Below are 27,190 nucleotides of genomic sequence, written 5' to 3'. Positions count from 1 at the left end.
GAGATAAATGTCTTGTTTTTGTAAATCTACATGAGTGAGTAGTTCTGTTTTGATCTCATGTTTTTATTGAGATCCGCCTCTTAGAACATAGAAATAGAACATAGAAAAATACAGCGCAGTACAGGCCCTTCAGCCCTCGATGTTGCACCGACCGAAGCCTATGTAACCTACACTAGCCCAATAACCTCCATATGCTTGTCCAATGCCCACTTAAATGACCATAAAGAGGGAGAGTCCACCACTGCTACTGGCAGGGCATTCCATGAACTCACAACCCGCTGAGTAAAAAATCTACCCCTAACATCTGTCCTAAACCTACCACCCCTTAATTTAAAGCTGTGTCCCCTAGTAACAGCTGACTCCATACACGGAAAAAGGTTCTCATGGTCAACCCTATCTAAACCCCTAATCATCTTGTACACCTCTATCAAATCTCCCCTAAACCTTCTTTTCTCCAATGAGAACAGCCCCAAGTGCCTCAGCCTTTCCTCATATGATCTTCCTACCATACCAGGCAACATCCTGGTAAACCTCCTCTGCACTCGTTCCAATGCCTCCACATCCTTCCTATAGTATGGCGACCAAAACTGCACACAATACTCCAGATGAGGCCGCACCAGAGTCTTATACAACTGCAACATGACCTCAGGACTCCGGAACTCAATTCCTCTACAAAGCCCAGTACACCATATGCCTTCTTCACAGCACTATTTACCTGGGTGGCAACTTTCAAAGATCTGTGTACATGGACACCAAGATCCCTCTGCTCATCCACGCTACCAAGTAGTCTACCATTAGCCCAGTAATCCATCTTCTTGTTACTCCTACCAAAGTGAATGACTTCACACTTAGCTACATTGAATTCCATTTGCCACCTTACTGCCCAGCTCTGCAACTTATCTATATCGTGCTGTAACATGCCACATCCTTCTTCGCTGTTGACAACTCCACCGACTTTCGTGTCATCCGCAAACTTGCTCACCCAGCCTTCAAGCCCCTCCTCCAGGTCATTTATAAAAATGACAAACAGCAATGGTCCCAAAACAGATCCTTGTGGAACACCGCTAGTAACTGCGCTCCAAGATGAACCTATACCATCAACTACTACCCTCTGTCTTCTTCCAGCCAGCCAATTTCTAATCCAAACCTCTAATGCACCCTCAATGCCATACCTCCGTAGTTTTTGCATTAGCCTGCTATGGGGTACCTTATCGAACGCCTTGCTAAAATCCATATACACCACATCTACTGCTTTACCCTTGTCCACTTCCTTGGTCACCTTCTCAAAGAATTCAATAAGGTTTGTGAGGCACGACCTGCCCTTCACAAAACCATGCTGACTATCCTTGATCACATTATTCCTATCCAGATGTTCATAAATCCTATCCCTTACAATTCTCTCTAAGACTTTGCCCACAACAGAAGTGAGACTCACTGGCCTATAGTTACTTGGGCTATCCCTGTTCCCCTTCTTGAACAAGGGCACCACATTCGCTATCCTCCAGTCTTCTGGCATTATTCCCGTAGACAATGACGACATAAAAATCAAGGTCAATGGCTCCGCTATCTCCTCCCTAGCTTCCCAGAGGATCCTAGGATAAATGCCATCAGTCCCAGGGGACTTATCTATTTTCATCCTTTCCAGTATTCCCCAGACCTCTTCCCTACGTACCTCAAGGCCATCCATTCTAATCACTTGTGACTCAATTTTCACATCAGCAACAGTGTCCTGTTCCTGAGTGAATACTGATGAAAAGTATTGATTTAGTGTCTCACCAATCTCCTCCGCCTCCACACACAACTTCCTACTACTATCCTTGACTGGACCGATACCTACCCTAGTCATCCTTTTATTCCTGACATACCTATAGAAAGCCTTTGGGTTTTCCCTAATCCTACCAACTAAGGACTTTTCATGTCCCCTTCTTGCTGCTCTTAGCTCTCTCTTTAGATCCTTCCTGGCTACCTTATAACTCTCAATCACCCCAACTGAACCTTCACGCCTCATCTTTACATAGGCCGCCCTCTTCCCTTTCACAAGGGATTCCAATTCCTTATTAAACCACGGCTCCCTCACAAGACCCTTTACTCCCTGCCTGACTGGTACATACTTATCAAGGACATCCATTAGCTGTTCCTTGAACAATCTCCACATATCATTTGTGTTCTTCCCTTGAAGCCTATTTTTCCAATCCACCCATCCTAAGTCATGCCTCACCGCATCATAATTTCCCTGCCCCCAGCTATAACTGTTGCCCTGCAGTGCACACTTATCCCTCTCCATCACTAGAGTAAAAGTCACCGAGTTGTGGTCACTGCCCCCGAAGTGCTCACCTACCTCCAAGTCTAACACCTGGCCTGGTTCATTACCTAGAACCAAATCCAGTATGGCCTCACCGCTTGTTGGCCTGTCTACATATTGTGTGAGGAAACCCTCCTGCACACATTGGACAAACACCGACCCATCTAATGAACTCGAGCTATAGCTTTCCCAGTCAATATCAGGAAAGTTAAAGTCCCCCATAACAACCACCCTGCTACTTTCACTCTTCTCCTGAATCATCCTCGCAATACTTTCCTCTACTTCTCTTGGACTATTAGGAGGCCTGTAGAAAACTCCTAACAGGGCCTTTCCTATTTCTAACCTCCGCCCACACTACCTCAGATGGCAAGTCTTCCTCCATCACCCTTTCTACTGCTGTAATACTATCCTTGACAAGCAATGCCACACCTCCCCCTCTTTTACCCCCATCTCTGACCCTACTAAAACATTTAAACCCTGGAACCTGCAACAGCCATTCCTGTCCCTGTTCTACCCATGTCTCTGTAATGGCCACAACATCGAAGTCCCAGGTACCAACCCATGCTGCAAGCTCACCTACCTTATTTCTTATACTTCTGGCATTGAAGTATACACACTTCAAGCCACCTTCCTGTTTACAGGCACCCTCCTTCGAGATCGATGCCATGTTCCTAACCTCCCTACACTCAAGGTCCCTGTACCCTAAAGCTCTTGATTCAACTATAAAAATAAAGAACATACATAGTAAGTTAGCCTGGCACTGCAAGTTTTAGAGCAGTATGATTGAGCTATTTTTTGGGGTCTGCAGATTGTTAAGGTGCAATGATGGCATTTCAGCGGAGTGATGTGCTCTTCCTGTCCGATGTGGGAGATTAGGCAGAGTTTCCATGTTACTGATGATTATGGCTGCAGGAAGTGTGTTTGGTTGCAAGTCCTATCGGATTGCGTGTATAGGTTGGAAAGGCTGTTAGAGGCAGTGAGGAATTTGTAGCAGCTGGGGATGAATAGACGGCCATTGCAGGAAAGGAGAAAAACCAAAGATACAGTCAGATAGATGGGTTGCCCCCAGGAAAGATAGGAGAGAAAGACAGGTAGTGCAGGAGCATCTACTTCTTATTCAGGTGAAAGACAAGGCTGGTAGGTGTACGGAATGCTGGATGGCTTGAGAAATTGAGGTTTTCATCAAGAGTAAGAAGGAAGCATGTGTCATCCATAGACAGCAGAGATCTAGTGAATCCCTAGAAAAGTATAAAGGCAGTGGAGTATACTTAAGAGAGAAATCCAGAGGGCAAAGTGGGGACACCAGATAGCTTTGGCAAATAGGGTTAAGGAGAATCCAAATGATTTCTGCAAAACATGAAGGACAAACGAGTAACTGGGGAGAGAATAGGGCCTTGTAAAAATCCGCAAGGCCACCAATGAGTGGAAGCACAGGAGATGGGGGAGATGTGAAATGAATATTTCACTGAGGAGAAGGATATGGAAGGTGGAGCACGAGGTATATTAAATATTGAAAAATCTTGAAAAATGTCCATATTACAGAGGAGATGGTGCTGGACGTCTTAAAGCGCACCAAGGTGGATAAATTCCCAAAGCCTGATCTGGCGTACCCTAGAACTCTGTGGGGAAGTGATTGCTGGGCTCCTTGCTGAGATATTTGTATCATCGATAGTCACAGGTGAGGTGCCAGATGACTGGAGGTTGGCTTATGTGGTGCCACTGTTTAAGAAATGTGGTAAGGAAAAGGCAGAGAATTAGTGAAGGTGTGCCTGACATTAGTGGTGGGCAAATTGTTGGACGGAATCCTGAGGGATAGGATGTACATGTATTTGGAACTGCAAGGACTGATTAGGGATAGTCTTTGTGCTTTGTGCGTGGGAAATGGTGTCTCCCTAACTTGAGACGGTTTTTTGAAGAAGTAACAAAGAGAATTGATGACGATGGTGAACATAGTCTACATGAACTTCAATCAGGCGTTCGACAAGGATCTCAATGGGAGACTGGTTAGCCAGACTAGATGACATGGAATATAGGGAGAACTAGCCATTTGGATACAGAATTGGCTCGACGATTGAAGACAGAGGGTGTTGGTGGAAAGGTGCTTTTCGGACTGGAGGCCTGTGACCAGCGGTGTGCCAAAAAGGTTGGTGCTGGGTCCACTGCTTTCCATCACTTATATACATGATTTGGATGTGAACATAGGAGGTATGAGTAGTAAATTTGCAGGTGACACCAAAATTGGAGGTGTAGTGGACAGCAAAGAACGTTACCTCATAGTACAACAGGACATTGATCAAATGGGCCGATGGGCTGAGGAGTGGCAGATGGAGTTCTATTTAGATAAATGTGAGGACCTACAGTTTGGAAAGGCAAATCAGGGCAGGATGTATACACTTAATGGGAAGGTGCTGAACATACAGATCTTGGAGTCACAGGTTTATAGTTCCTTGAAAGTAGACTCTCAGTAGATAGGATAGTGAAGAAGGAATTTGGTATGCTTGTCTTTATTGGTCAGTACATTGAGTATAAGAGTTGTGGTCATGTTCTGGTTAGGTCACTTTTGGAATACTGTATTCAGTTCTGATCTACCTGCTATAGGAAGGATGTTGTGAAACTTGAAAGGATTCAGAAAATATTTACAAGATTGTTGCCAGGTTTGGAGGGTTTGAGCTACTGGAATAGGCTGAATGGGCTGGGACTACTTTCCTGAGATTATTGGCAGATGAGATGAGATATAAAATCATGACGGCCATGGATAAAGTGACTAGCCAAAGTCTTTTTCCTGGGCTGGGTGAGTCCAAAACTAGAGGGCATAGGTTTAAGTTGAGAGGGGAAAGATTTAAAAGGGACCTTCGATGCAACTTTTTCACATAGAGGGTGAGTGTATGAAATTTGCTGCCAGAGGAGATGGTGGAGGCTGGTACAATTACAATAATTTAAAGACATCTGGATGGGTATATGATTAGAAAGGATTGAGAGGGACATGAGCCAAATGATAGCAAATGGGACCAGAATGCTTTAGGATATCTAGTCAGCGTGGATGAGTTGGATCAAAGAGTCTGTTTCCATGCTGTACAGTTCTATAACGCTATGAGTCTAGGTGTGCTGGGCAAGACATTTGGGAGAGACTTAGAATGAGCTGTTGGAAATGCAAACGGGAAAATGCCATTGAATTTCAACTTGCATTCATCACAGATATTCTTGGAATGATGAAAATCTTGAAGATCTTAAATACCATGCATAAGTAAATTTGAGAAAAGTTTTCCATATAAATTTAGAATAATTTGAACCTGAAGCATCTCCCCCAGAATATCTTTCCTTTTAAGTTTTAAATAGAGTCATGTTACTGTAGTCCTTTTCAGTGTCTCCAAATTATACAGTACCATTTTTAAAAATTGTCCTGACATTATTACCTTCTTGATTATTTCCACCTTCAGCTTCCTGGTTATATTCATCTTGCAACTGATCTTGGGTGCTGCGATCAGTGACCTGCATTGCCCCGTCCTTATGGCTGTCTTTGCCTGTACGGATTTCCTGGGTTTCTACATTCATGCAAAGTAAATAACAGTGTCAACGGTGTAAATCTTAGACTGGAGAAGTACTGTTGGCTAATGTCAAAAGATAATACATGCACTGCTGGCTAAGATACAACCTTGTCAAACAAATGCAACAACTTACATTTACACACCACCTTACAGCAGTGAAATGAGCCAAGGTACTTTACAAGGGGAAATGGTAATCATCATTTGACACCAAGTAGTACATCACATTAGTAAGGCAGATGACCATGAGTAATATGAAATTTGAATATACTGATGACCTAAAAATGATGAAGCAGGGTTCTTTATTTGACTATTGTCAGGTAATTACAAACATGAAAATACATTAAGGACATACAAGGAACTATTTACAGCATTTGCATGGAAGGATGTGCGTGGGATAATGCTGGGCTGAGCAATGCTTTCGCCTATCTTCTCCTTTTACCAAAGACCTCTTGTCTTTTTTTCCCCAGTGAGATTCCATTTAACTGCTCCACCTCATGTCCCTCATTGTCATGACCTGCTGGTGGAACATTTCACAACAAACTGCTCTGTTCCGTTGGTCAGTGCTCTCCATCACCTGCTGCTAGAGGGTCCAACTGATGGGCAAACTGACCACTGCACCATGGTACAAGAGGCTACACAAGTAGGGCGAGCAAGAAGACGTGATAATAGTGTATTGTATAATAAGAGATACACATAGCATCCATTGTCAGCAAGACGCAAAGTTGTGCTTGGTGCGTTGCCTGCCTGGTGCCAAGGTAAGAGACATCTTCAAGAAGCTTGAAAGGATATTAGAATGAAACAAGGAGGATCCAGTTGTTGTAGTCCATGTTGAGACCTACAGAGGCACCAGGTCCTGTTTGGGGAATATCAGGAATTTGGAGCAAATTAAAGAACTAGATCTCAACCATTACAATTTCTGAATTATTAATTGAGCCACATCCGAATTGACAAAGACATAAGAAAATTATGGAAGTAAACACATGGTTAAAGGAGTGATACAGGAAAGAGGGATTTCATTATGTGAGGCACTGGCCTCAGTATTGGGACAGGAAGGACCTGTAATACTGCGATAAGCTGCACCTGAACGGACCTGGGTCCAATGTCTTACCTGAAAGGCTAAATAGGGTAGTCACGGGTACTTTAAAATAGTCAATGTAGTGTTGGTGGAGTTGGGGAGTGGGTAATGTTGCTTGGAGGATGTCATTACAGTTTATAATTCAAGGAACATGACAGATTGCCAAGAAACTGTCAGGAATCCTAATTCAGGCATGAGAGCAATGGCAAACTTTTAAGGCGTTTCTTCATTAAACTTCATCAGACTGAAATAATAAACAGGTGACTTAAGCATCAGTGCTGAGGGACAGGTTATAGTGTTTGGTCCAAATCAGAGTTCATTACATGAATACACTGAGAATAAGGAATAAATTAAACAAGCTGCAGGCACAGATACAAACCGTAGATATGATGTAATGGTCATGACTGAGACATGGCTGTGTGATGGTCAGGACTGGGAATTAAATATTCCAGGTTATAAGGTTACGGAACAGACAGAAAAATGACAGAGGCCGTGGAGGAGCCTTACTGATGAGAAGCAAAATTCCTTCAAATGGGAAGGGAGGATATAGTGAGGGAAAGCATTCAGTGGAGACAGTGGTTGGAATGATGAAGCAGGGTTCTTTATTTGACTATTGTCAGGTAATTGCAAACATGAAAATACATTAGGACATACAAGGAACTATTTACAGTAAATAATCTAAAATAAATGCTGTGTCCAGATCCCCTGGTAGCAGCTCCAAAGTGCTGACATTAGACAAGTGTGTAGCAAAGCCAGAGCATAATTAATGGGGATTCTAACTTTAACTTGGATTGTCAGAAAGATCGTGAATGTTTGGAAACTGACTGAGATAATTTCCTACAGTGATATATCCTGGATGCAATTCTGGATTTAGTGACGAGTAATGAGCTAGATTTAATTAGTAACATAATTGTGCATGAACATTTCTCAAATAATGATCATAATATGATCAAGTTCAATGTAGTGTTTGAAAGTGAAAAGCATAAATCATGAATGTAAACTGGATTTGAGTTCTCAGTGTTGTGAGGAGACCTGACCTGCTTTTCAAAATAATGATCAGATTTCCATTTGAAACAAATGATAACCTTTCCAAGAAGTCACTGGATCTGCTGTGCTTTTCCAGCACCACACTCTCAAATCTGACCTCCAGCATCTGCAGTCCTCTCTTTCTCCTAATTAGCCGTGAGATAAGTTCTTCTTATTGTTATCTAGAGTTTTTATGTGCCACAGCGAGATAGATGATTAGAGGTCACAAGCAGTTTGAATCTATAAGAATAGATCCATTCCAGCAGAACAGTTTTTTGTTTGTCTATGAATACATTCAGGCCATCAGAACTGGAAAGAAATCTTAAGCTATTTTCATAGCCACAAGTTGTGAAGTCAGAGTACAGTGGGTCAGTTAGCCTGTCCGTGTGTCTTGGGGAAGGATGGAGTGAATGACATTCAGTAAATAAGCACAAAGACACCAAAAGCCTTCAGTGGCAACTTTGTCAGTTCAGCTTCAAGTTTTAAAGGGAATGTAGAAGTGATACTTCCCTGGCATTCAATGTCTGTAAAGGTTATTGCTCAGAGAAGGGTTGCATATTTCTTTTAGCTATTTTTGAGGTTCTTAAAAAAAGTTAAAAGCCTGGTTTCATTTTCCTTTCACTAAACTTAACTTCCATTCTTTTGTTGAAAGCACATTAGCAGTCTCAAGTGAATATGTTCAGTGCCTGGCCAACGCAGTACCCCAAAATGGAAAAATAAACCTTATGGTCTACCAAGTTAGGTTTCACTCTGGACCCTGAGTTGTCCATTATTAACAACAACTGGGATCATAACGAAGTGGGAAGTCTTAGCAGGATAGAAATCTGTGAAACTTAACAGGGATTTGTGAACCTTTAAAGAGACAAGTAAATGGAGATACTGGTCATAAAATCAAAGTTGCTGTGAAATTTATTACACAGATTGTAATTTGAAAATGGCTTTGGCTGGTGCTATGATTTTTCTTTCTGGAAGTAGAAAGTATCACAGTGGATTCTTGGATTGTTAACTAAGTCTGCACTGAAAGAGCTAGCACATAATTTGAAGTTTGAAATTAAAAGAGGAAATTCAAATAATGAGATGCTTAGAGGGATTATCCACCAATTCCAATTGAGATGTCACCACCAGAATCAACTAAGATTCAGATAGAAATGGAAAAAAGCTTGATTTGGAGAGATGTGGAGAAATGAGAAGATTTTAGAGAGAGAGGAAAAGAAGAGAGACAGAAAAGCGAAATAAAAATTTACAATGGAAGAAATACAGAAGAAATGAGCATTGAAAGAGAAATGGAAGTTGAAAATCTTGAAATGGAGAGAAGTAAAAAACAAAGCCACATTTGCTGATACTGATGCATAGACATTTTAAATCGTACGTACGCAAATTCAGAGAGTGCACTGAAGGGAAACAGTGAAGGATATGGCCTCCCAGCACTTGGGCCACTCTTGTACTACTCTTTCCCAGATCCTGGGCTCTCCTTGTTGTCCACTGCCCTCAAGCTGATTCTATGCTAATTCCCTTCTTACTTTGGAGGCCCCTCTAGCACTACTGAGCCCCTGTTCAAAATTGTGCATGCTTCCTTGTGCACACATGGAACTGCATTTATTGTTCATATCATACCTAAAGTTTACGTGATGATGTAAGAAGTTGGAATGATGCGTTCCTGAATGAGCACACATGCATAGTTAGGTGCAGTTGCCAGTGACAGCAAGTACTGCCAAAAAAAAAAGAGAAATGGAATTTGAATTATAACAGCTTGAACTCCAAAGTGAAAAAGAAACCAGCTGACATGACTTGGCCAAAGAAATGTTGAAGATAAAGGAAGAAAGATTTGGTTGTCACTCAGAGGATTATTTTGATCTCAATGAGTGATTTGACTCAATTAGAAATCTCCATTTAGTGCCTGAATTTACAGAGAATGGTCTTGAAACATTTGGAGGTGGCGGTGTTGGACTGGGGTGTACAAAGTTAAAAATCACACAACACCAGGTTATAGTCCAACAGGTTTAATTGGAAGCACTAGCTTTCGGAGCGCTGCTCCTTCATCAACCACCTGATGAAAGAGCGACGCTCCGAAAGCTAGTACTTCCAGTTAGACCTGTTGGACTAAAACCTGGTGTTGTGAGATTTTTAACTTTAGTCTTGAAAGAGACATCATCCTGTATGAAAGGGTAGCTGTGAAGATGAAGTGGCCAAAACATAATTGGACCTTAATGTTACAGGGTTTCCCGAGAATACAGCTATGAATAAACACAGCAGTCTACAGGTTATGAAGGTGTTAAAGGTGGAACTGTCGATGTTTACTGGCTTGTGCCTGAAGTCTATCCATTAAAATTGAAGAATTTAAGGAAGAAACTGAATTCAAAAATGAAATGTTGCAAGATCAGTGGTTTTAATCACTGAAGTTAGGGAAAGACTTTGAGAACCTGATGAAATTCATGCAAGAATTCCAAAATAGCAATCCAGTAACTCTCAAGATTTATTTAGATCACAGTAAAGTATCAAGAATACAAGAAGGTACAGTTCTTGACTATGGTAACTCTCACAGACAATTAAAATTGGGTAAATGGTTGTCTTGTATTCAACAAAGAAACTGGATGAGTAAAAAATTAGGAAATTGATAAGGTATTAGTTTTAGGGAATAAAAAGGATACCAAAAGAGAATGGCAAATAACCAGAAGCTAAAAGCGAAATGAAGCAATACACCCTAACGTTCTGAAGGAGATAGTTGAGACGATTGTAGAGGCATTGCTGGTGATCTTTCAGGAATCACTGCAGTCAGAGGAGGCCCCAGAACACTGGAAAATGACTAATATAACACCCCTGTTAAAGAGGAGGGAGGCAGAAGGCAGGAGATTATAGACTGGTCAGCCTGACCTCTGTCATTGATAAGATTTGCGAGTCCATTAATAAGGATGACATTGTGGAGCACATAGAAGTGCACAGTAATAATATGGCTTAGTCAGCACATGCTTCATCAAAGAGGGGTCATGCCTGACAAAGATGTCAGAATTCTTTGAGGAGGTAATGAGTAAGTTAGGCAAAGGAGAGCCAGTGGACGTGATCTATTTAGATTTCTTTAAGGCCTTTGACAAGGTGCCACACAGGAGGCTACTAAATAAAATAAGAGCCTACAGGGCTAGGGGCTAGGGTTACTAGCATAAATAGAGGATTGGTTGACTGTAGGAGACAGAGAGTTGGGATAAAGGGGTCTTTTTTAGGATAGAAGCCAGTGACAAGTGGAGTTCCTCAGGGATTAGTGTTGGGACCACAACTTTTCATGATTCACCATTCATCATGGTCATGGCTGATCATCCAACTTAATAGCCTAATCCTGCTTTCTTCCCTTAACCTTTGATCCCATTCGCCCCAAGTGTTATATCTAGTTGGCTACTAAATACATTCAATGTTTTGGCATCAACTACTTCCTGTGGTAATGAATTCCACAGGCTCATCACTCCAGCGAAAACAATCCTAACCTGGTCATTCTATTCTCATACGTCAGTCCCACCATCCCCAGAATCAGCCTGGTAAACCTTTGCTGTAATCCCTTCAGAGCAAGAGCATCCTCCCTCAGCAAAGGATACCAAAACTGCATACAATATTCTAGGTGTGGTCTCATCAAGGTCCTGTATAACAGCAACAACACATCCCCATTCCTGTACTCGAAACCTCTCGCAATGAAGGCCAACATACCATTTGCCTTCTCTACCATCTGCATTCTCATCTTTAGCAACTGGTGCACAAGGACACCCAGGTCCCGCTGCACGCTCCCCTTTCCCTACTCTGCCTTCTTGATTTTGCTTCCAAAGTGAATAACCTCACATTATACAGCATTTGCCATTGATATGCCCACTTACCCAACCTGTCCTTTAAACATTTACTCTTTTACTTTAAATCGATACACCCTAGTATTTGACATTTTCATCCTGGAAAAAGGATTCTGATTATCTAGGTAAAAACAATGACTGCAGATGCTGGAAATCAGATTCTGGATTAGTGGTGCTGGAAGAGCACAGCAGTTCAGGCAGCATCCAAGTAGCTTCGAAATCAAGAGCATAATGGGTGAGTGGGGGAGGGGATGAAGGTGATAGGTCAAGGAGGAGAGGATGGAGTGGATAGGTGGAAAAGAAGATAGGCAGGTAGGACAAGTCCGGACAAGTTATGGGGACAGTTACTGAGCTGGAAGTTTAGAACTAGGGAGAGGTGGGGGAAGGGGAAATGAGGAAACTGTTGAAGTCCACATTCATGACCTGGGGTTGAAGTGTTCCGAGGTGGAAGATGAGGCGTTCTTCCTCCAGGCGTCTGGTGGTGAGGGAGCGGCGGTGAAGGAGGCCCAGGACCTCCATGTCCTCGGCAGAGTGGGAGGGGGAGTTGAAATCTTGGGCCACGGGGTGGTGTGGTTGGTTGGTGCGGATGTCCCGGAGATGTTCCCTAAAGCACTCTACTAGGAGGCGCCCAGTCTCCCCAATGTAGAGGAGACCGTATCAGGAGCAACGGATACAATAAATGATATTAGTGGATGTGCAAGTAAAACTTTGATGGATGTGGAAGATTCCTTTAGGGCCTTGGATAGAGGTGAGGGAGGAGGTGTGGGTGCAGGTTTTACAGTTCCTGCGGTGGCAGCGGAAAGTGCCAGGATTGGAGGGTGGGTTGTTTGGGGACGTGGACCTGACCAGGTAGTCGCGGAGGGAACAGTCTATGCGGAAGGCGGAAAGGGGTGGGGAGGGAAATATATCCCTGGTAGTGGGGTCTGTTTGGAAGTGGCGGAAATGTCGGCGGATGATTTGGTTTATGCGAAGGTTGGTAGGGTGGAAGGTGAGCACCAGGGGCGTTCAGTCCTTGTTACAGTTGGAGGGGTGGGTTCTGAGGGCGGAGGTGCGGGATATAGACGAGATGCGCTGGAGGGCATCTTTAACCATGTGGGAGGGGAAATTGCGGTCTCTAAAGAAGAAGGCCATCTGGTGTGTTCTGTGGTGGAACTGGTCCTCCTGGGAGCAGATCTGGCGGAACGGAGGAATTGGGAATACGGGATGGCATTTTTGCAAGAGGTAGGGTGGGAAGAGGTGTAATCTAGGTAGCTGTGGGAGTCGGTGGGTTTGTAAAAAATGTCAGTGTCAGGTCAGTCATCATTAATGGAGATTGAGAGGTCCAGGAAGGGGAGGGAGGTGTCAGAGATGGTCCAGGAATATTTAAGGTCAGGGTGGAATGTGTTGGTGAAGTTGATGAATTGCTCAACCTCCTCGCGGGAGCACGAGGTGGCGTCAATGCAGTCATCAATGTAGCGGAGGAAGAGGCGGGGAGTGGTGCCAGTGTAATTACAGAAGATCAACTGCTCTATGTAGCCAACAAAGAGACAGGCATAGCTGGGGCCCATACGTGTGCCCATGGCTACCCGTTTGGTCTGGAGGAAGTGGGAGGATTCAAAGGAGAAATTGTTACGGGTGAGGACCAGTTCGGCCAAACGAACGAGAGTGTCGGTGGAAGGGTACTGTTGGGGACGTCTGGAGAGGAAAAAACGGAGGGCTTGGAGGCCCTGGTCATGGTGGATGGAGGTGTAGAGGGATTGGATATCCATGGTGAAGATGAGGCGTTGGGGGCCAGGGCCGGAAGTCTTGGAGGAGGTGGAGGGCATGGGTGGTGTCTCGAACGTATGTGGGGAGTTCCTGGACTAGGGAGTATAGGACAGTGTCGAGGTAGGTAGAGATGAGTTCAATGGGGCAGGAGCATGCTGAGACAATGGGTCGGCCAGGGTGGTCAGGCTTGTGGATCTTGGGAAGGAGGTAGAACAGGGCAGTGCGGGGTTCCCGGACTATGAGGTTGGAAGCTGTGGGTGGGAGATCTCCTGAGGTGATGAGGTTCTGTATGGTCTGGGAGATGATGGTTTGGTGAGGGGGGTGGGGTCATGGTTGAGGGGGGAGTAGGAAGAGGTGTCCTCGAGTGGACGTTTGGCTTCAGTGGTGTAGAGGTCAGTGCGCCAGACTACCACTGCGCCCCCTTTATCCGCTTGCTTGATGGTGAGGTTGGGATTGGAGCAGAGGGATTGGAGGGCTCCGCGTTGTGAGGGTGAGAGGTTGGAGTGGGGGAGGGAGGTAGACAGGTTGAGGCGGTTAATGTCCCGGCGGCAGTTGGAAATGAAGAGGTCGAGGGCAGGTAATAGGCCAGCGCGGGGTGTCCAGGTGGATGCAGTGTGTTGGAGGTGGGCGAAGGGGTCCTTGGAAGGTGGGCGGGAGTCCTGATTGTGAAAGTAAGTTCGGAGGCGGAGGCGACGGAAGAATTGTTCGACATCACGGCGTGTATTAAATTCATTGATGCTTGGACGGAGGGGGATGAAGATGAGTCCTTTGCTGAGGACTGATCGTTCGTCCTCAGTGAAGGGGAGGTCTGGGGGGGATGGTGAAAACTTAATAGGCCAGCGTGGGGTGTCCAGGTGGTTAATAGGCCAGCCTCTTTTGCATCCCCTCAAAAGGCTCCACAACCTTCCTACAGTGTGGCGACCAGAACTACACACAATACTCCAAATGTGTCTTAACTAAAATTTTATACAGCTGCAACTTAACTTGTCAACTTTTATACTCAGTGCCCTGATTGATGAAGGCAAGACTGCTATACGCCTTATTTAGCAATTTATCCACTTTCGGTGCCACCTTCAGGGAGCATGGACTTGCACCCCAAGATTCCTCTGTATATCAATGCTCCGAAGTGTGCAGCCATTAACATTACAGTTTGCTCTTGTACTTCACCTCCCAAAATGCATCACTTCACACTTGTCCAGATTAAACTCTATCTGCCATTTCTTCACCCAACATTTCAACCTTGAAAGTGGAGTCACAGGCAGTTAGAATAGTGAAGAAGGTGTTGGTATTCTTGCCTTTATTCGTCAGTGCATTGAGTATAGGCATTGGGAGGTCATGTTGCCACTATACCCGACATTGGTGAGGCCACTATTGGATTTCAGGTACAGGAAGGTTGTTGTGAAAATTAAAAGGGTTAAGTAAAGATTTACAAGGATATGGCCAGGATTGGAGGGTTTGAGCTATAGGGATAAGCTGAATAGGTTGGGGGCAATTTTACCTGGAGCGTCAGAGGCTGAGGGGTGACCTTATAGAGGCTTATATAATTATGAGGAGCATGGATAGGGTAAATAGGGACTTTTCTCCAGGGTGGGCAAGTTAAAAAGTAGAGGGCATAGGTTTAACCTGAGAGGGAAAAGATTTAAAAGTGATCTAAAGGGCAACGTTTTCACACAGAGAGTGGTACGTGTATGGAACGAGCTGCCAGAGGAAGTGGTGGAGGCTGGTACAATTGCAATATTTAAAATGCATCTGGATGGGTATACGAATAGGAAGCATTTAGAGGGGTATGGGCCAAATACTGACAAATGGAACCAGATTTATTTCGGATATCTGGTCGACATGGACAAGATGGACCGAAAGGTCTGTTTCCGTGATGTATATCTCTACGACTCTATGATCTATATCTTTCTGTAGCTTTTGACAATTTTCCTCACTATTCACAACTGTCGTCTGCACACCTATCACCTACATTTCATCCAAATAGTTTAGATATATTACAAACAATAGAAGTCCGTGTACTGATATTTACAGAACACCACTGATCACAGACCTCCAAGAGAAAATTACCCTGCCGTAACTATACAATTTTGTATCCAAATGATAAACGCGCCATGGATGTCATACAACTAACCTTCTGGATCAACCTACCATGAGGAACATTGTCAAATGCTTTAGTAAAATGCATGTAGATAACATTCTCTGCCTTTCCCTCATCTACAGTTTTTGTTACTTCCTCAAAAATCTCTAAAATTTGTGAGACAAAACCTCCCTGCATTAACACATGCTGGCTATCCCTAAAAAGTTCATTCTTCTCCAAATGCAAGTAAATCCTGCTCCTAAGATTTTTTTCCAATAATTTTCCAACCCCTAATGTAAAGTTTACTGGCCTATAATTTCCTGGATTATCCCTGTTGACATTCTTCAAGAAAGGAACAACACTGGCTTTTGTTCTGTCATCTGGGACCTCACCTGTGGCTAGAGAGGACACAAATATCTTTGTCAAGACTCCAGCAATTTCCTGCCTTGCCTCCTTCAGTATCCTGGGATAGGTCCCATCAGGCCCTGAGAACTTACCTACTTTCATGTTTTTCCAACATTGCCTCGTCCTTAATATCAACATGCCCAGAGTATCACCAAACTCCATCTCCAATCTCACCATTATCCATGTTCATCTTCTTGGTGAATAACAATGCAATATACTCAACTACTTCCACTGTCTCTACAAATAATTTCCTTCCTTTGTCCGAGAGCAGATCTCCCCTTTCCCTCATTACCCGCTTAATCCTAATATACATATAAAATGCCTAGGGATTCTCCTTAAACTAACTTGCCAAAGACACTTCATGGCACCTCTCACCTTCCTCATTTCTTTGTTACGTTCTTTCCTGTTTCCTTTCTACTCCTCGAGAGCTATGTTTGATTTCAGCTTCCTCAACCTTCCTATGCCTCATTTTTTTGATGAACCTTTCAATATCTGTTGTCATCTAATGTTTCTGAAGCTAGTCATCCTTATTTTTCAACCTCACAAGAACATACCCGTCCTGAACTCTAATCAACTGGCCTTTATCCTACACGTCAAATGTGGATTTACCTTCAAACAGCCACCCCCAATCTAATTTCTCTACTGCCTGCCTAATATTGCTATAATCAGCCTTATCCCAATTTAGCACTTTCACCTGAGGACCAGTCTTATCCTTATCCATAATTATCTTTAAAATTTATAGAATTATGATTGTCATTCCCAAAATGCTCCTCATTTAAACTCTGATCATCTGGCCAGTTTCATTCCCCAATACAAGGTCTAGTACAGTCCCTTCCCTAGTTGGATTATCTATATACTGTTTCAAGAAATCCACATGGATGCACCGAATAAATTCCTGTCCCATCTAAGCCCCTGGCACTAAGAGATTCCCAGTCAATACTGGGGACATTAAAACCATCCACTACAACCCTCTGTTGCTCTTACATCATTCAATAATCTGCTTACATATCTGTTCCACGACCTTCCACTGGCTATTTGGAAATTGATGGCATAACTTCATCATGGTGATTGCACTTTTCTTATTCCTGAGTTCTACCCATATGGCCTTGCTCGATGAGCTCTCCAAGACATCCTGTCTTAGTCCAGCTGACATTCTCCATAATCAGTGACAGAACTCTCCCGATCCCTTTCACATTCCTCTTTATCTCACCTGAAACATCTAAACACCGGAACATGGAGCTGGCGGTCATGCCCTTCTCTCAACCAAGTTTCTGTAATGGCTACCACATCATAGTCCCATGTTCTAATCCAGGCTTTAAACTCATTTGCCTTACCTTTTATACTCCTTGCATTAATATAAATACACTTCAGACCACTAGTCCCACTGTGTTCATTATCCTGGCCCAGCTTGCTCTTCTTATTAGACTACTTGACTTAATAGTGGTCTTTTCCTCAAACACACCACACGGATTCGGAAAAGATTTACAAGGATGTTGCCAAGGTTGGAGGATTTGAGATATAGGTAGAGGTTGAATAGGCTGGGGCTGTTTTGCCTGGACCGTCAGAGGCTGAAGGGTGATGTTATAGAATCATGAAGGGCATGAATAGGACAAATAGACAAAATATTTTTCCTGAGATGGGAAGTCCAGAACTAGAGGGCCTAGGTTTAGGGTGAGAGGGGAAAGATGTAAAAGAAACCCAAGGGGCAACTTTTTCACGCAGAAAGTGGTATGGAATGAGCTGCCAGAGGAAGTGGTGGAGACTGGTACAAATACAATATTTAAAAGGCATCTGGGTGGGTATACGAATAGGAAGAGTTTAGGGGGATATGAGCCAATACTGAAGGTGTGAGATAGAGTGAATACAGACAAATTGTCTTTGGTTGATTAACAAAGGGCACCAATGTAAAGTGACAGGCCAGAGATGACATTAGGAACCATTTTTTCCCCATAGTGAATAGTTAGGATTTGGAGTGGACCACCTTAGAGGCTGGTGGGTTCAATCCTGGCTTTCTGAAGGGAATTGAATTGGAACATAAGTGTCAGGAGTATGGAGAAATAGCTCCGTGATGAGACTAACTGGATTGCTGTTTGAAAGCACTGCCATAGACCTGAACATTAGAATGGCCTCCCAATCTGCTGTTGCATTCTACGATTCTATTAAGCTAATTAGAGGGAAACCAATTTATGCAGAACATCGCTGAAGCTTTGAATCAACCAATTCTTTGTTAAATCACATACTAATGTAGAACTTTCTGCACAAAAAAAGGACATTTGACCCAACGTTATAGAGGTTTATAAAATCATGAGAGGCATGGATAGGGTAAATAGACAAGGTCTTTTCCCTGGGGTGGGGGAGTCCAGAACTAGAGAGCATAGGTTTAGGGTGTGAGGGGAAAGATTTAAAAGGGATCTAAGGGGCAACTTTTTTACGCAGAGGGTTGTGCATATATGGAATGAGCTGCCAGAGGAAGTGGTGGAGGCTGGCATGTTTACAACATTTAAAACGCATCTGGATGAGTACAGGAATAGGAAGGGTTTGGAGGGATATGGGCTGGGTACTGGCAACTGAGACTAGATTATGTTAGGATATCTGGTCAGCATGGGTGAGTTGGACTGAAGGGTCTGTTTCCATGCTGTACATTTCTATGACTCAAGGTTGACTGATTGCTTCGCACCCTCCTGCCACATTTCTTTAAACTCTCCCAAATGGCACCAGTAAGCCTCCCTTGCAAGGAAAGAGGTGCCTCTCCTGCTTAGTTCATAACTATAGGTATTGAGTAGAAAAGTAAAACAGCAATGAAGAATTGTTAAGGCATAATAAAGAAAAGCTGATTGTATAAGGACTAGATAACATAGATTTAAAGTTTCATTTGGAGGTACAGGGAAGACAATGATAAGAATTATTTAGTGAATTGAATGGCACTGCCTTGGAACTTACACCTAGCAGCCCGTTGGAAGTGGAGGTAATCAATGATTTTAAAAAGTAATCCAATGTGTACAGGGAAATAAACCTGCAAGGATATAGCAGATGAATGGGACTAACTGGATTCCTCCTCATGGACTAGGTATCATGAATGACTCTGTAACTTGTAATGAAACAGCCTTGCAGTGAAACCAATAATGATGATAATGGGACTGATCAATGTTATTCAAAACCACTGTCAGAACAATAAAACTATCCATACATTGTAACAACTTGCCAAGAAATAATTCCCTTTTCACATTACGACAAATACTCAACATTTTTACAAAAGTTGCCATGCAACGATCTAATAACCAAATAGTTCTCACCGGAGAGTACATAGCTCATCTCTATGAATGCAAAAATTACTTTACCTTTCGATTTTTTGTACCAGATACAAAGTCCCACACAAAGTCCTACACATATTGCACACAAAATAAAGCCAACGATGCCTCCAATAATTTGGTACACTGCTGGTATTTTATCTGTTAAAGTAAAGAACACACAGAACTCTTTCAAAACTTGACAACAGCCAAATTGTAGCATTTGCATATTTCATTACAAGCTTAATTATCCTGTTCTGCTTATCAGATCAATTTATTTTCAAGAAAATGTGGCAGAACTGAAATAATTTATGTAAACATGTGTTATCTGCTCAACATTGTGCATTGTTTGAAACCAATCTTGTGTGCATTTAGTGTCATGCTAAATTAATTACTGCTTTTCGGTCATCAGGCAGATACCTAAAACAGGCATCTGGCTTTTGGATATGTTCCTTAGAGTCTACTCTTGACTGGAAGAGCCCACACTGGAAAATGAGTGAAGGACTTGCTTTGTCCTGAATAAGATTTCTTCAGTAACCTCAACAACAAAAATTTACATTTTCAAAATCAAACTTTCCAAAGAACTCAGGAGCAGCAACAATGCAGTTCAAATTCCAACCACACCCATGGTCAATGATCAGTTACAGTGCAGAGACCAAAGTTCATGCAATGGAGCTGCATGTTTGTGTTTGACACACTCTATTTTGACTTTAGCATGACAAGCTGTGGCATGTGGATGTCACCTGCTTTGCAAAGAATAGCGGCCTGTATTGGGGTGATGCTAATATGTTGAACAGCTGGGCATGGCAAATAAAAAGATAGAGATACAAATTTAGGGGAAGGCAGTAACAAAGTGCTAATTTCACTGCAGATCCTCAGACTAATGTTGTGGGGACATGGTTTCAAATCCTGGTGAAATTTGAACTTAATAAAAATCTGGAATCCAAAGATCACCAAATGGCAACCATGGAACCATTGCCAATTTTGTAAAAAATTCTTCTAGTTCACTAATGTCCACTACAGGAGGAAATCTGCCAACCTTAACCAGCCTGTCCTACATTTGATTCCAGACCAACAGTGATGTGTTGGCTCTTACCTATCCTCAGGGCAATTAGAGATGGGCAATGGATGCTGGCCAAGCCAGTAATGCCCACATTCCATAAGTGAATAAAAGAAACTGGAAAGGCCATATAAACAACTAAATATTACAAGGTTATAAAATTACAGATTATAAGCATACTCTGTACTCTCACTAGGTCTTACCTGCAACACTGTCAGCTTCCAGTGTAAAATTGTCAAAAATGGTTTTGTGTTCCACTAAACATCTGTAGTCAGTTTGTTCATCCCACGTTGGTTCAGTTTTTATTTTAGAGGAAACACTGAATGTTCCATCACTGTTCGTAACTATATCCTCAGTGGACTGGCTTGTTGAAACATATTCCATTTTTCCATCTGATAATTTGAACCAACTAACTTTGATTGGCTTAGGATAAAATTCCTTAACATCACATTGCAAAAAGTGTTCTGTACCATTTGCAGTACTAATTTCTTGCACAGACATGCTGACCTTCGGTTGGACTATGTAAAAGAGAATAAGACATGTAAATTGTTAACATACCATTATAAACATTTTACTAATTCTTGCTCTAAGAACCTAGCAGTGCTTCAGTTCTTTGCTTTTTTTGTTATTTTCATTTGTTTTAACCTGCAGGATGATCAGTTGAAATGTGAACATTGGTGGAGTGGGAAGGTAAGGATTACAGGACCCTTTAATAGTTGGGGAAGGCAGGGAAAGAGTGAGAGGAGAAGTGCATAAAATGGATTGGACACAGTGGAGCACACTGCCAATCACATGGGGGTTGACTCTTTGATTGACAAAAAGGATGCCATAACCAGAAATGCTCATCTGGCAGGTTGCATTATTGAAATAGGTCTGACAGAGAAATTGGAAGAATACAATGGAGTCCTTTCAGGAAGCCGGAGGTGAGAAGTGTGGTCAAGATCATCTTCTTCAATTCTGCCTCTGTCAGCATAATGCCACTGCCAAACACATCTTCCCTTGCCATCTTCAACATTTTTAAAGTATCATTCACTCTGCAATGCCCTGGTCCACTCTGTAAATATTTGTAAACTCAACTTCTCCACTTCCAATTTCCATGGGATACCTTTCCATGCAAATGCAGTGGATGCAAGACTTAGCCTTTAGATCTGCCTTTCACATCATCTAAGTTTCAAAAGACTTCTTCGAAGGCGCTCAGTGCCTGATCAAGGGACGCGGCATCAGAAGGCATGGGACCCACTAGACCAAATTCACACTCACTCTCCTGTGATACCCCCATCCCACCTTCATAAACCTTTGGCCTCAGGACCGTTGTTGATCTTCAGACAAGTACGTCACTGATAACTAAGTGGTGCAGTTGGCAATGGACTACTGCTGGCCTCTGATGTGTCTAATATGCATTGAAAATTGGAGGGCCTTCATTAATGGAGCTGATGTGGGCTCCTGCCAGGTCTTCATCCATCAAACAAGACCCCATTGCAGAGTAAATTATGCTGTTACTTCTATTTCTTGCCACAACTGAGAAATAAGGAAGGGATGAAACCTTATTGGGATTGTAGACCCCCCTCATAATCAGAGGGAAATTGAGAAACAAACTTGTAAGGAGATCTCAGCTATCTGTAAGAAAATAGGGTGGTTATGGAAAGGGATTTTAACTGTCCAAACATCGACTGGGACTGCCATCGTGTTAAGGGTTTAGATGGAGGGGAATTTGTTAAGTATGTACAAGACAATTTTTTGATTCAGTATGTGGATCTACCTAGTAGAGAAGGTACAAAACTTGACTTACTGTTGGGAAATAAGGCAGGACAGGTGACTGAGGTGTCAGTGGGGGAGCACTTTGGAGTCACTGACAATAATTCTATTAGATTTGAAATAATCATGGAAAGGAACGGACCAGATCTAAAAGTTGAAGTTCTAAATTGGAGAAAAGCAAATTTTGACGGTATTAGGCAAAAACTTTTGAAAGCTAATTGGGGGCAGATGTTCGCAGGTAAAGGGACGGCTGGAAAATGGGAAGCCTTCAGAAATGAGATAATGAGAATCCAGAGAAATATATTCCTGTTAGGGTGAATGAAAAGGCTGGTAGGTATAGGGAATGCTGGATGACTAAAGAAACTGAGGGTTTCGTTAAGAAAAAGAAAGAAGCATATGTCAGGTATAGACAGGATAGATCGAGTGAATCCTGAGAAGAGTATAAAGGAAGTAGGAGTATACTTAGGAGGGAAATCAGGAGGACAAAAAGGGAACATGAGACAGCTTTGGCAAATAGAATTAAGGAAAATCCAAAGGGTTTTCATAAATATGTTAAGGACAAATCCGTAACTAGGCAGAGAATAGGGCCCCTCAAAGATCAGCAAGGCGACCTATGTGTGGGGGAGATACCAGATGAGTATTTTGCATCAGTATTTACTGTAGAAAAGGGTATGGAAGATATAGACTGTAGGGAAATAGGTGGTGACATCTTGAAAAATGTCCATATTACAGAGGAGGAAGTGCTGAATGTCTTGAAACGCATAAAAGTGGATAAATCCCTAGGACCTGATCGGGTGTACCCTAGAAGTCTGTGGGAAGCTAAAGAAGTGATTGCTGGGCCTCTTGCTGAGATATTTGTATCATCGATAGTCACAGGTGAGGTGCCGGAAGACTGGAGGTTGGCAAACGTGGTGCCATTGTTTAAGAAGGGTGGCAAGGACAAGCCAGGGAACTATAGACCAGTGAGTCTGATGTCAGTGGTGGGCAAGTGGTTGGATGGAATCCTGAGGGACAGGATGTACATGTATTTGGAAAGGCAAGGACTGATTAGGGATAGTCAACATGGTTTTGTGCGTGGGAAATCATGTCTCACAAACTTGATTGAGTTTTTTGAGGAAGTAACAAAGAGGATTGATGAGGGCAGAGCGGTAGATGTGATCTATATGGAATTCAGTAAGGCGTTCGACAAGGTTTCCCATGGGACACTGATTAGCAAGGTTAGATCTCATAGAATACAGGGAGAACTAGCCATTTGGATACAGAACTGGCTCAAAGGTAGAAGACAGAGGGTGGTGGTGGAGGGTTGTTTTTCAGACTGGAGGCCTGTGACCAGTGGACTGCCACAAGGATCGGTGCTGGGTCCTCTATGTTTTGTCATTTACATAAATGATTCGGATGCGAGCATAAGAGGTACAGTTAGTAAGATTGCAGATGACACCAAAATTGGAGGTGTTCTGGACAGCGAAGAGGGTTAGAAGGTGTTTGGTATGCTTTCCTTTATTGGTCAGAGTATTGACTTCAGGAGTTGGGAGGTCATGTTGTGGCTATACAGGACATTGGTTAGGCCACTGTTGGAATATTGCGTGCAATTCTGGTCTCCTTCCTATTGGAAAGATGTTGTGAAACCTGAAAGGGTTCAGAAAAGATTTACAAGGATGTTGCCAGGGTTGGAGGATTTGAGCTATAGGGAGAGGCTGAACAGGCTGGGGCTGTTTTCCCTGGAGTGTTGGAGGCTGAGGGGTGATCGTATAGAGGTCTACAAAATTATGAGGGGCATGGAGAGGGTAAATAGGCAAACTCTTTTCCCTGGGGTTGGGGAGTCCAGAACTAGAGCGCATAGGTTTAGGGTGAGAGGGAAAAGATATAAAAGAGACCTAAGGGGCAATTTTTTCACACAGAGGGTGGTACGGGTATGGAATGAGCCTCCAGAGGAAGTGATGGAGGCTGGTACAATTGCAACATTTAAGTGGCATTTGGTTGAGTATATGAATGGGAAAGGTTTGGAGGGATATAGGCCGGGTGTTGGCAGTGGGATTAGATTGGGTTGGGATATCTGGTCGGCATGGTCGGCATGGACGGGTTGGACCAAAGGGTCTGTTTCTATGCTGTACATCTCTATGACTATGACTGTAAGTGCTGTCTGGTGTATTGAATATTTCCAGCATTTTTCATTTCTATTCCATTACCATTTTTTGATTCCTTTTCATAATATTTCAATTACCTTTGTACCTGGACGCCAATTTGTTAGCACCCCAAATACCTCTAGCTTTTCATCATTTAGAAATTACACTGATCTATGTATTTTTAGGTTGCAAATCGATGATTTCATTTTTTGCCCCTTCTTGAAATCCATTTGTCACAGTTTTGACCATTCACTTAAACCAATAAATTTCAGGCTTCAATCCACACTGTTGACAATGTTACTAATTTTGTGCCATCAGCAATTTTGAATGCATGCCTCTTTATCTGATTAAGTGCAGCTTTTGTGTATTTTTGGCAGTACAGAATCAATGGGCCAAAGGGCCTCTTCTGAACTGTCTGATTCTATGAATATAAAGTAGATAATATTTATAGTAAATACCTATGGTCCAGTTGGACACCATTAGCCATATTCTGTCAAATGGACTATCTGCGCATTACATCATTCATTCTGTTTTCTATTGTGCAGTCATGGTCTTAGTATGGACAATAATTTAACATTAATTCCATAAGCTTCAACTTTAACAAACTGCCCTTTATCAAATTTCTTCTTGAAGGTTGTAGAGAGAACATATTTAGAACTTCCCTTGGTTACTACTTAAGTTGCTGATAAGAAAGGTATGACTTTACAACTCAATACTGACTCTCTCTATGATCTGCCGAAAGTTTTCAAGGTGTTCAGCTATTTTATATTTAATTATATGATGTTCAAAAGCCAAAGTAACAGCTAACAGATTTATTATTTTCTGGTTTCCATGTATCAACTATCCAAGTTGTGAACTTACATGAAGAATATTTTGAAATTCTGGATATAGGCATCGCTGGGACTACTGCTGTTATCAGTTATACATTTTCACAGTTAAATTGTTCCTGGGCTCTTTTTTAATTATCAAGATTTTTGTATGATTTTGATATTCAATGTTTTGCTTCACACTTTCTTTTTTGATACCACTTACTATTACTGTTCCAACCAAGATCAGTTAGCTTCATAAAAACTGCAAAATTGCTGGCTGTTATTAACTGGAATGCTTACTTAGCCATCAGCTGAGTCAGAAGTTTAATGCTTTTACAGATGGAAATAAATATTTTTGCATATAGCAGTAAATACCCAGTTCTGTGAGTAAAATCGCATGTTATGGAGCTGAAATTGATTTTGTCTCTCCTACCTGACACTTGCATCACTGAACTCTTTTCTTCTTTATGGGGAGTAACAAAAACAACGCACGTGTATGTTCCTTCTTCATAACGTTGCACATTTGGAAGGTAAAGTGAAGCATTCCCTTTCTGTAAAGCATTGTCAAACATCTTTGCTCCATTTCTGATTGGTTGATGCTTTCCTCCATTGAATATATACACATCTTTCTTGGCTGTTTGTGATGTAAAAGTCCATCGAACAGCTACATGTGAGAGGTCAGATTCTGGTTCTTTATATTTGCATTTTAAAAGAGCATCTTCATTTGCTAAAACTTCCAGTGGTTCAGGAAATATCTCCACTTCTAAAGGTCCTAGAAAATAATTTAATATTTTAAAATAGTAAAATGCCTAAACATGCCTCAAATATTACAAATAGGTGGAGAACTATTGTTATAATCTCAGCAGGGATCAGTATCAATTTTCTAAAAAGAACTTTGAAATTTTCAAAACACACAATGTCACAAGATTTCATGGTTAAAACAGATACATTTTTATTATACAGGAATCAAATAAAGCATACACTAAATGCTTTCATTAGCCTCTATGCTCTATACCCAGAATTAGTATTAGTTAAATGTGAAGTAATAGACAAATTATGGTTGGTTATAAACTATAAATTACACATTAAAGGCACTTTCAGAAGTTATGACTTGGTATGGTAATCCACTCAGCATAAATTTAATCAGTTTCAGTGACAGAGCATTTTTAAAACTATGTCTTCCTCATAAGATGTTCAGGTATTCTCTCCTAGTTCTTCAACACTATAGTTCCAAACAAATTAATCACCAAACTCTGAGACCTGCCCTCTGCAAATGGATCCTCAGCTTCCTGATCCACAGATCAGTGAGAATAAGCATGATAATCCTCAATACCAGCATAGCTGCGTACTCAGCCCCATACTATACTCCCTATATACTCATACCTATGATGCCAAATTTCATCTTTAACTCCGTTTATAAGTTCGTTGACGACACAACTGTTGTAGGCCTGACTTCAAGCAATGATGAGACAGAATACAGGAAAAAGACACAGTACTTGGTGGTGTGGTATAAAGATAACAATCTCTCTCTCAATGTTAGCAAACTGAAAGAGCTGATCATTGACATTAGGGTGCAAGATGGAGGGTATGCCCTTACCTACATCAATGCAGCTGAGGTGGAGACAGTTGAGAGAATCACATTCCCAGGAGTGATGATCACCAACAATCTGTCCTAGTCGAACTGCACTGAGGTGATGGTCAAGAAAGCACAATGACATCTCTACTTCCTCAAGAGGCTAAGGAAATTCAGCATGTCCATAAAGACACTGACCAATTTTTATAGATGCACATGTGAGATATTGTGTTATGACACATTGTGTTATCTTTATTAACCCCTGCACCAGCTCGCTATATTCATTAATACCGGGTTCCTGTTCATTTATTCATAACCTTTTACTTCCCTATTATTTACTATAACACGGTTTCATTCATTCATTCATAAAACTGCAGTTCTGCAGTATCCAAATTTAAAAACAACCCTTTCAAACTCATTAGTGTATTTCCACACCTTATCATCTCTTGCCACAAGCAGTGTTTTCCTCTGGATAAATGAAGCATACAGAACAATACCATCCCCATCAAACATTATAATATTAATCAGCACTTACTAACCATCTTCTGGACCTGAATAGATTAGGTACCTGTTAAATACCTTT

The 27,190-nt window shown here is 42.1% G+C and overlaps 1 protein-coding gene across 1 annotated transcript in view; it reads right to left on the bottom strand.

The window, feature by feature from the left end:
- LOC140493888 (uncharacterized) overlaps nt 1-27,190 on the bottom strand; it is a 110,721-nt gene that overhangs the window by 67,940 nt on the left and 15,591 nt on the right. The window contains exons 4-7 of the mRNA XM_072592883.1: nt 25,468-25,806; nt 20,551-20,865; nt 19,339-19,449; nt 5,716-5,844 (exon numbers count right to left, since the gene is read on the bottom strand). Of these exons, the coding sequence (XP_072448984.1) occupies nt 5,716-5,844; nt 19,339-19,449; nt 20,551-20,865; nt 25,468-25,806 (894 nt within the window). The remainder of the gene's footprint in view (nt 1-5,715; nt 5,845-19,338; nt 19,450-20,550; nt 20,866-25,467; nt 25,807-27,190) is intronic.

Source organism: Chiloscyllium punctatum, chromosome 22, assembly GCF_047496795.1.
Source record: "Chiloscyllium punctatum isolate Juve2018m chromosome 22, sChiPun1.3, whole genome shotgun sequence".
Taxonomy (NCBI): Eukaryota; Metazoa; Chordata; class Chondrichthyes; order Orectolobiformes; family Hemiscylliidae; genus Chiloscyllium; species Chiloscyllium punctatum.
The sequence above is the reverse complement of the archived record's forward strand: the minus strand, read 5'-3'. Positions and strand labels throughout refer to the sequence as shown.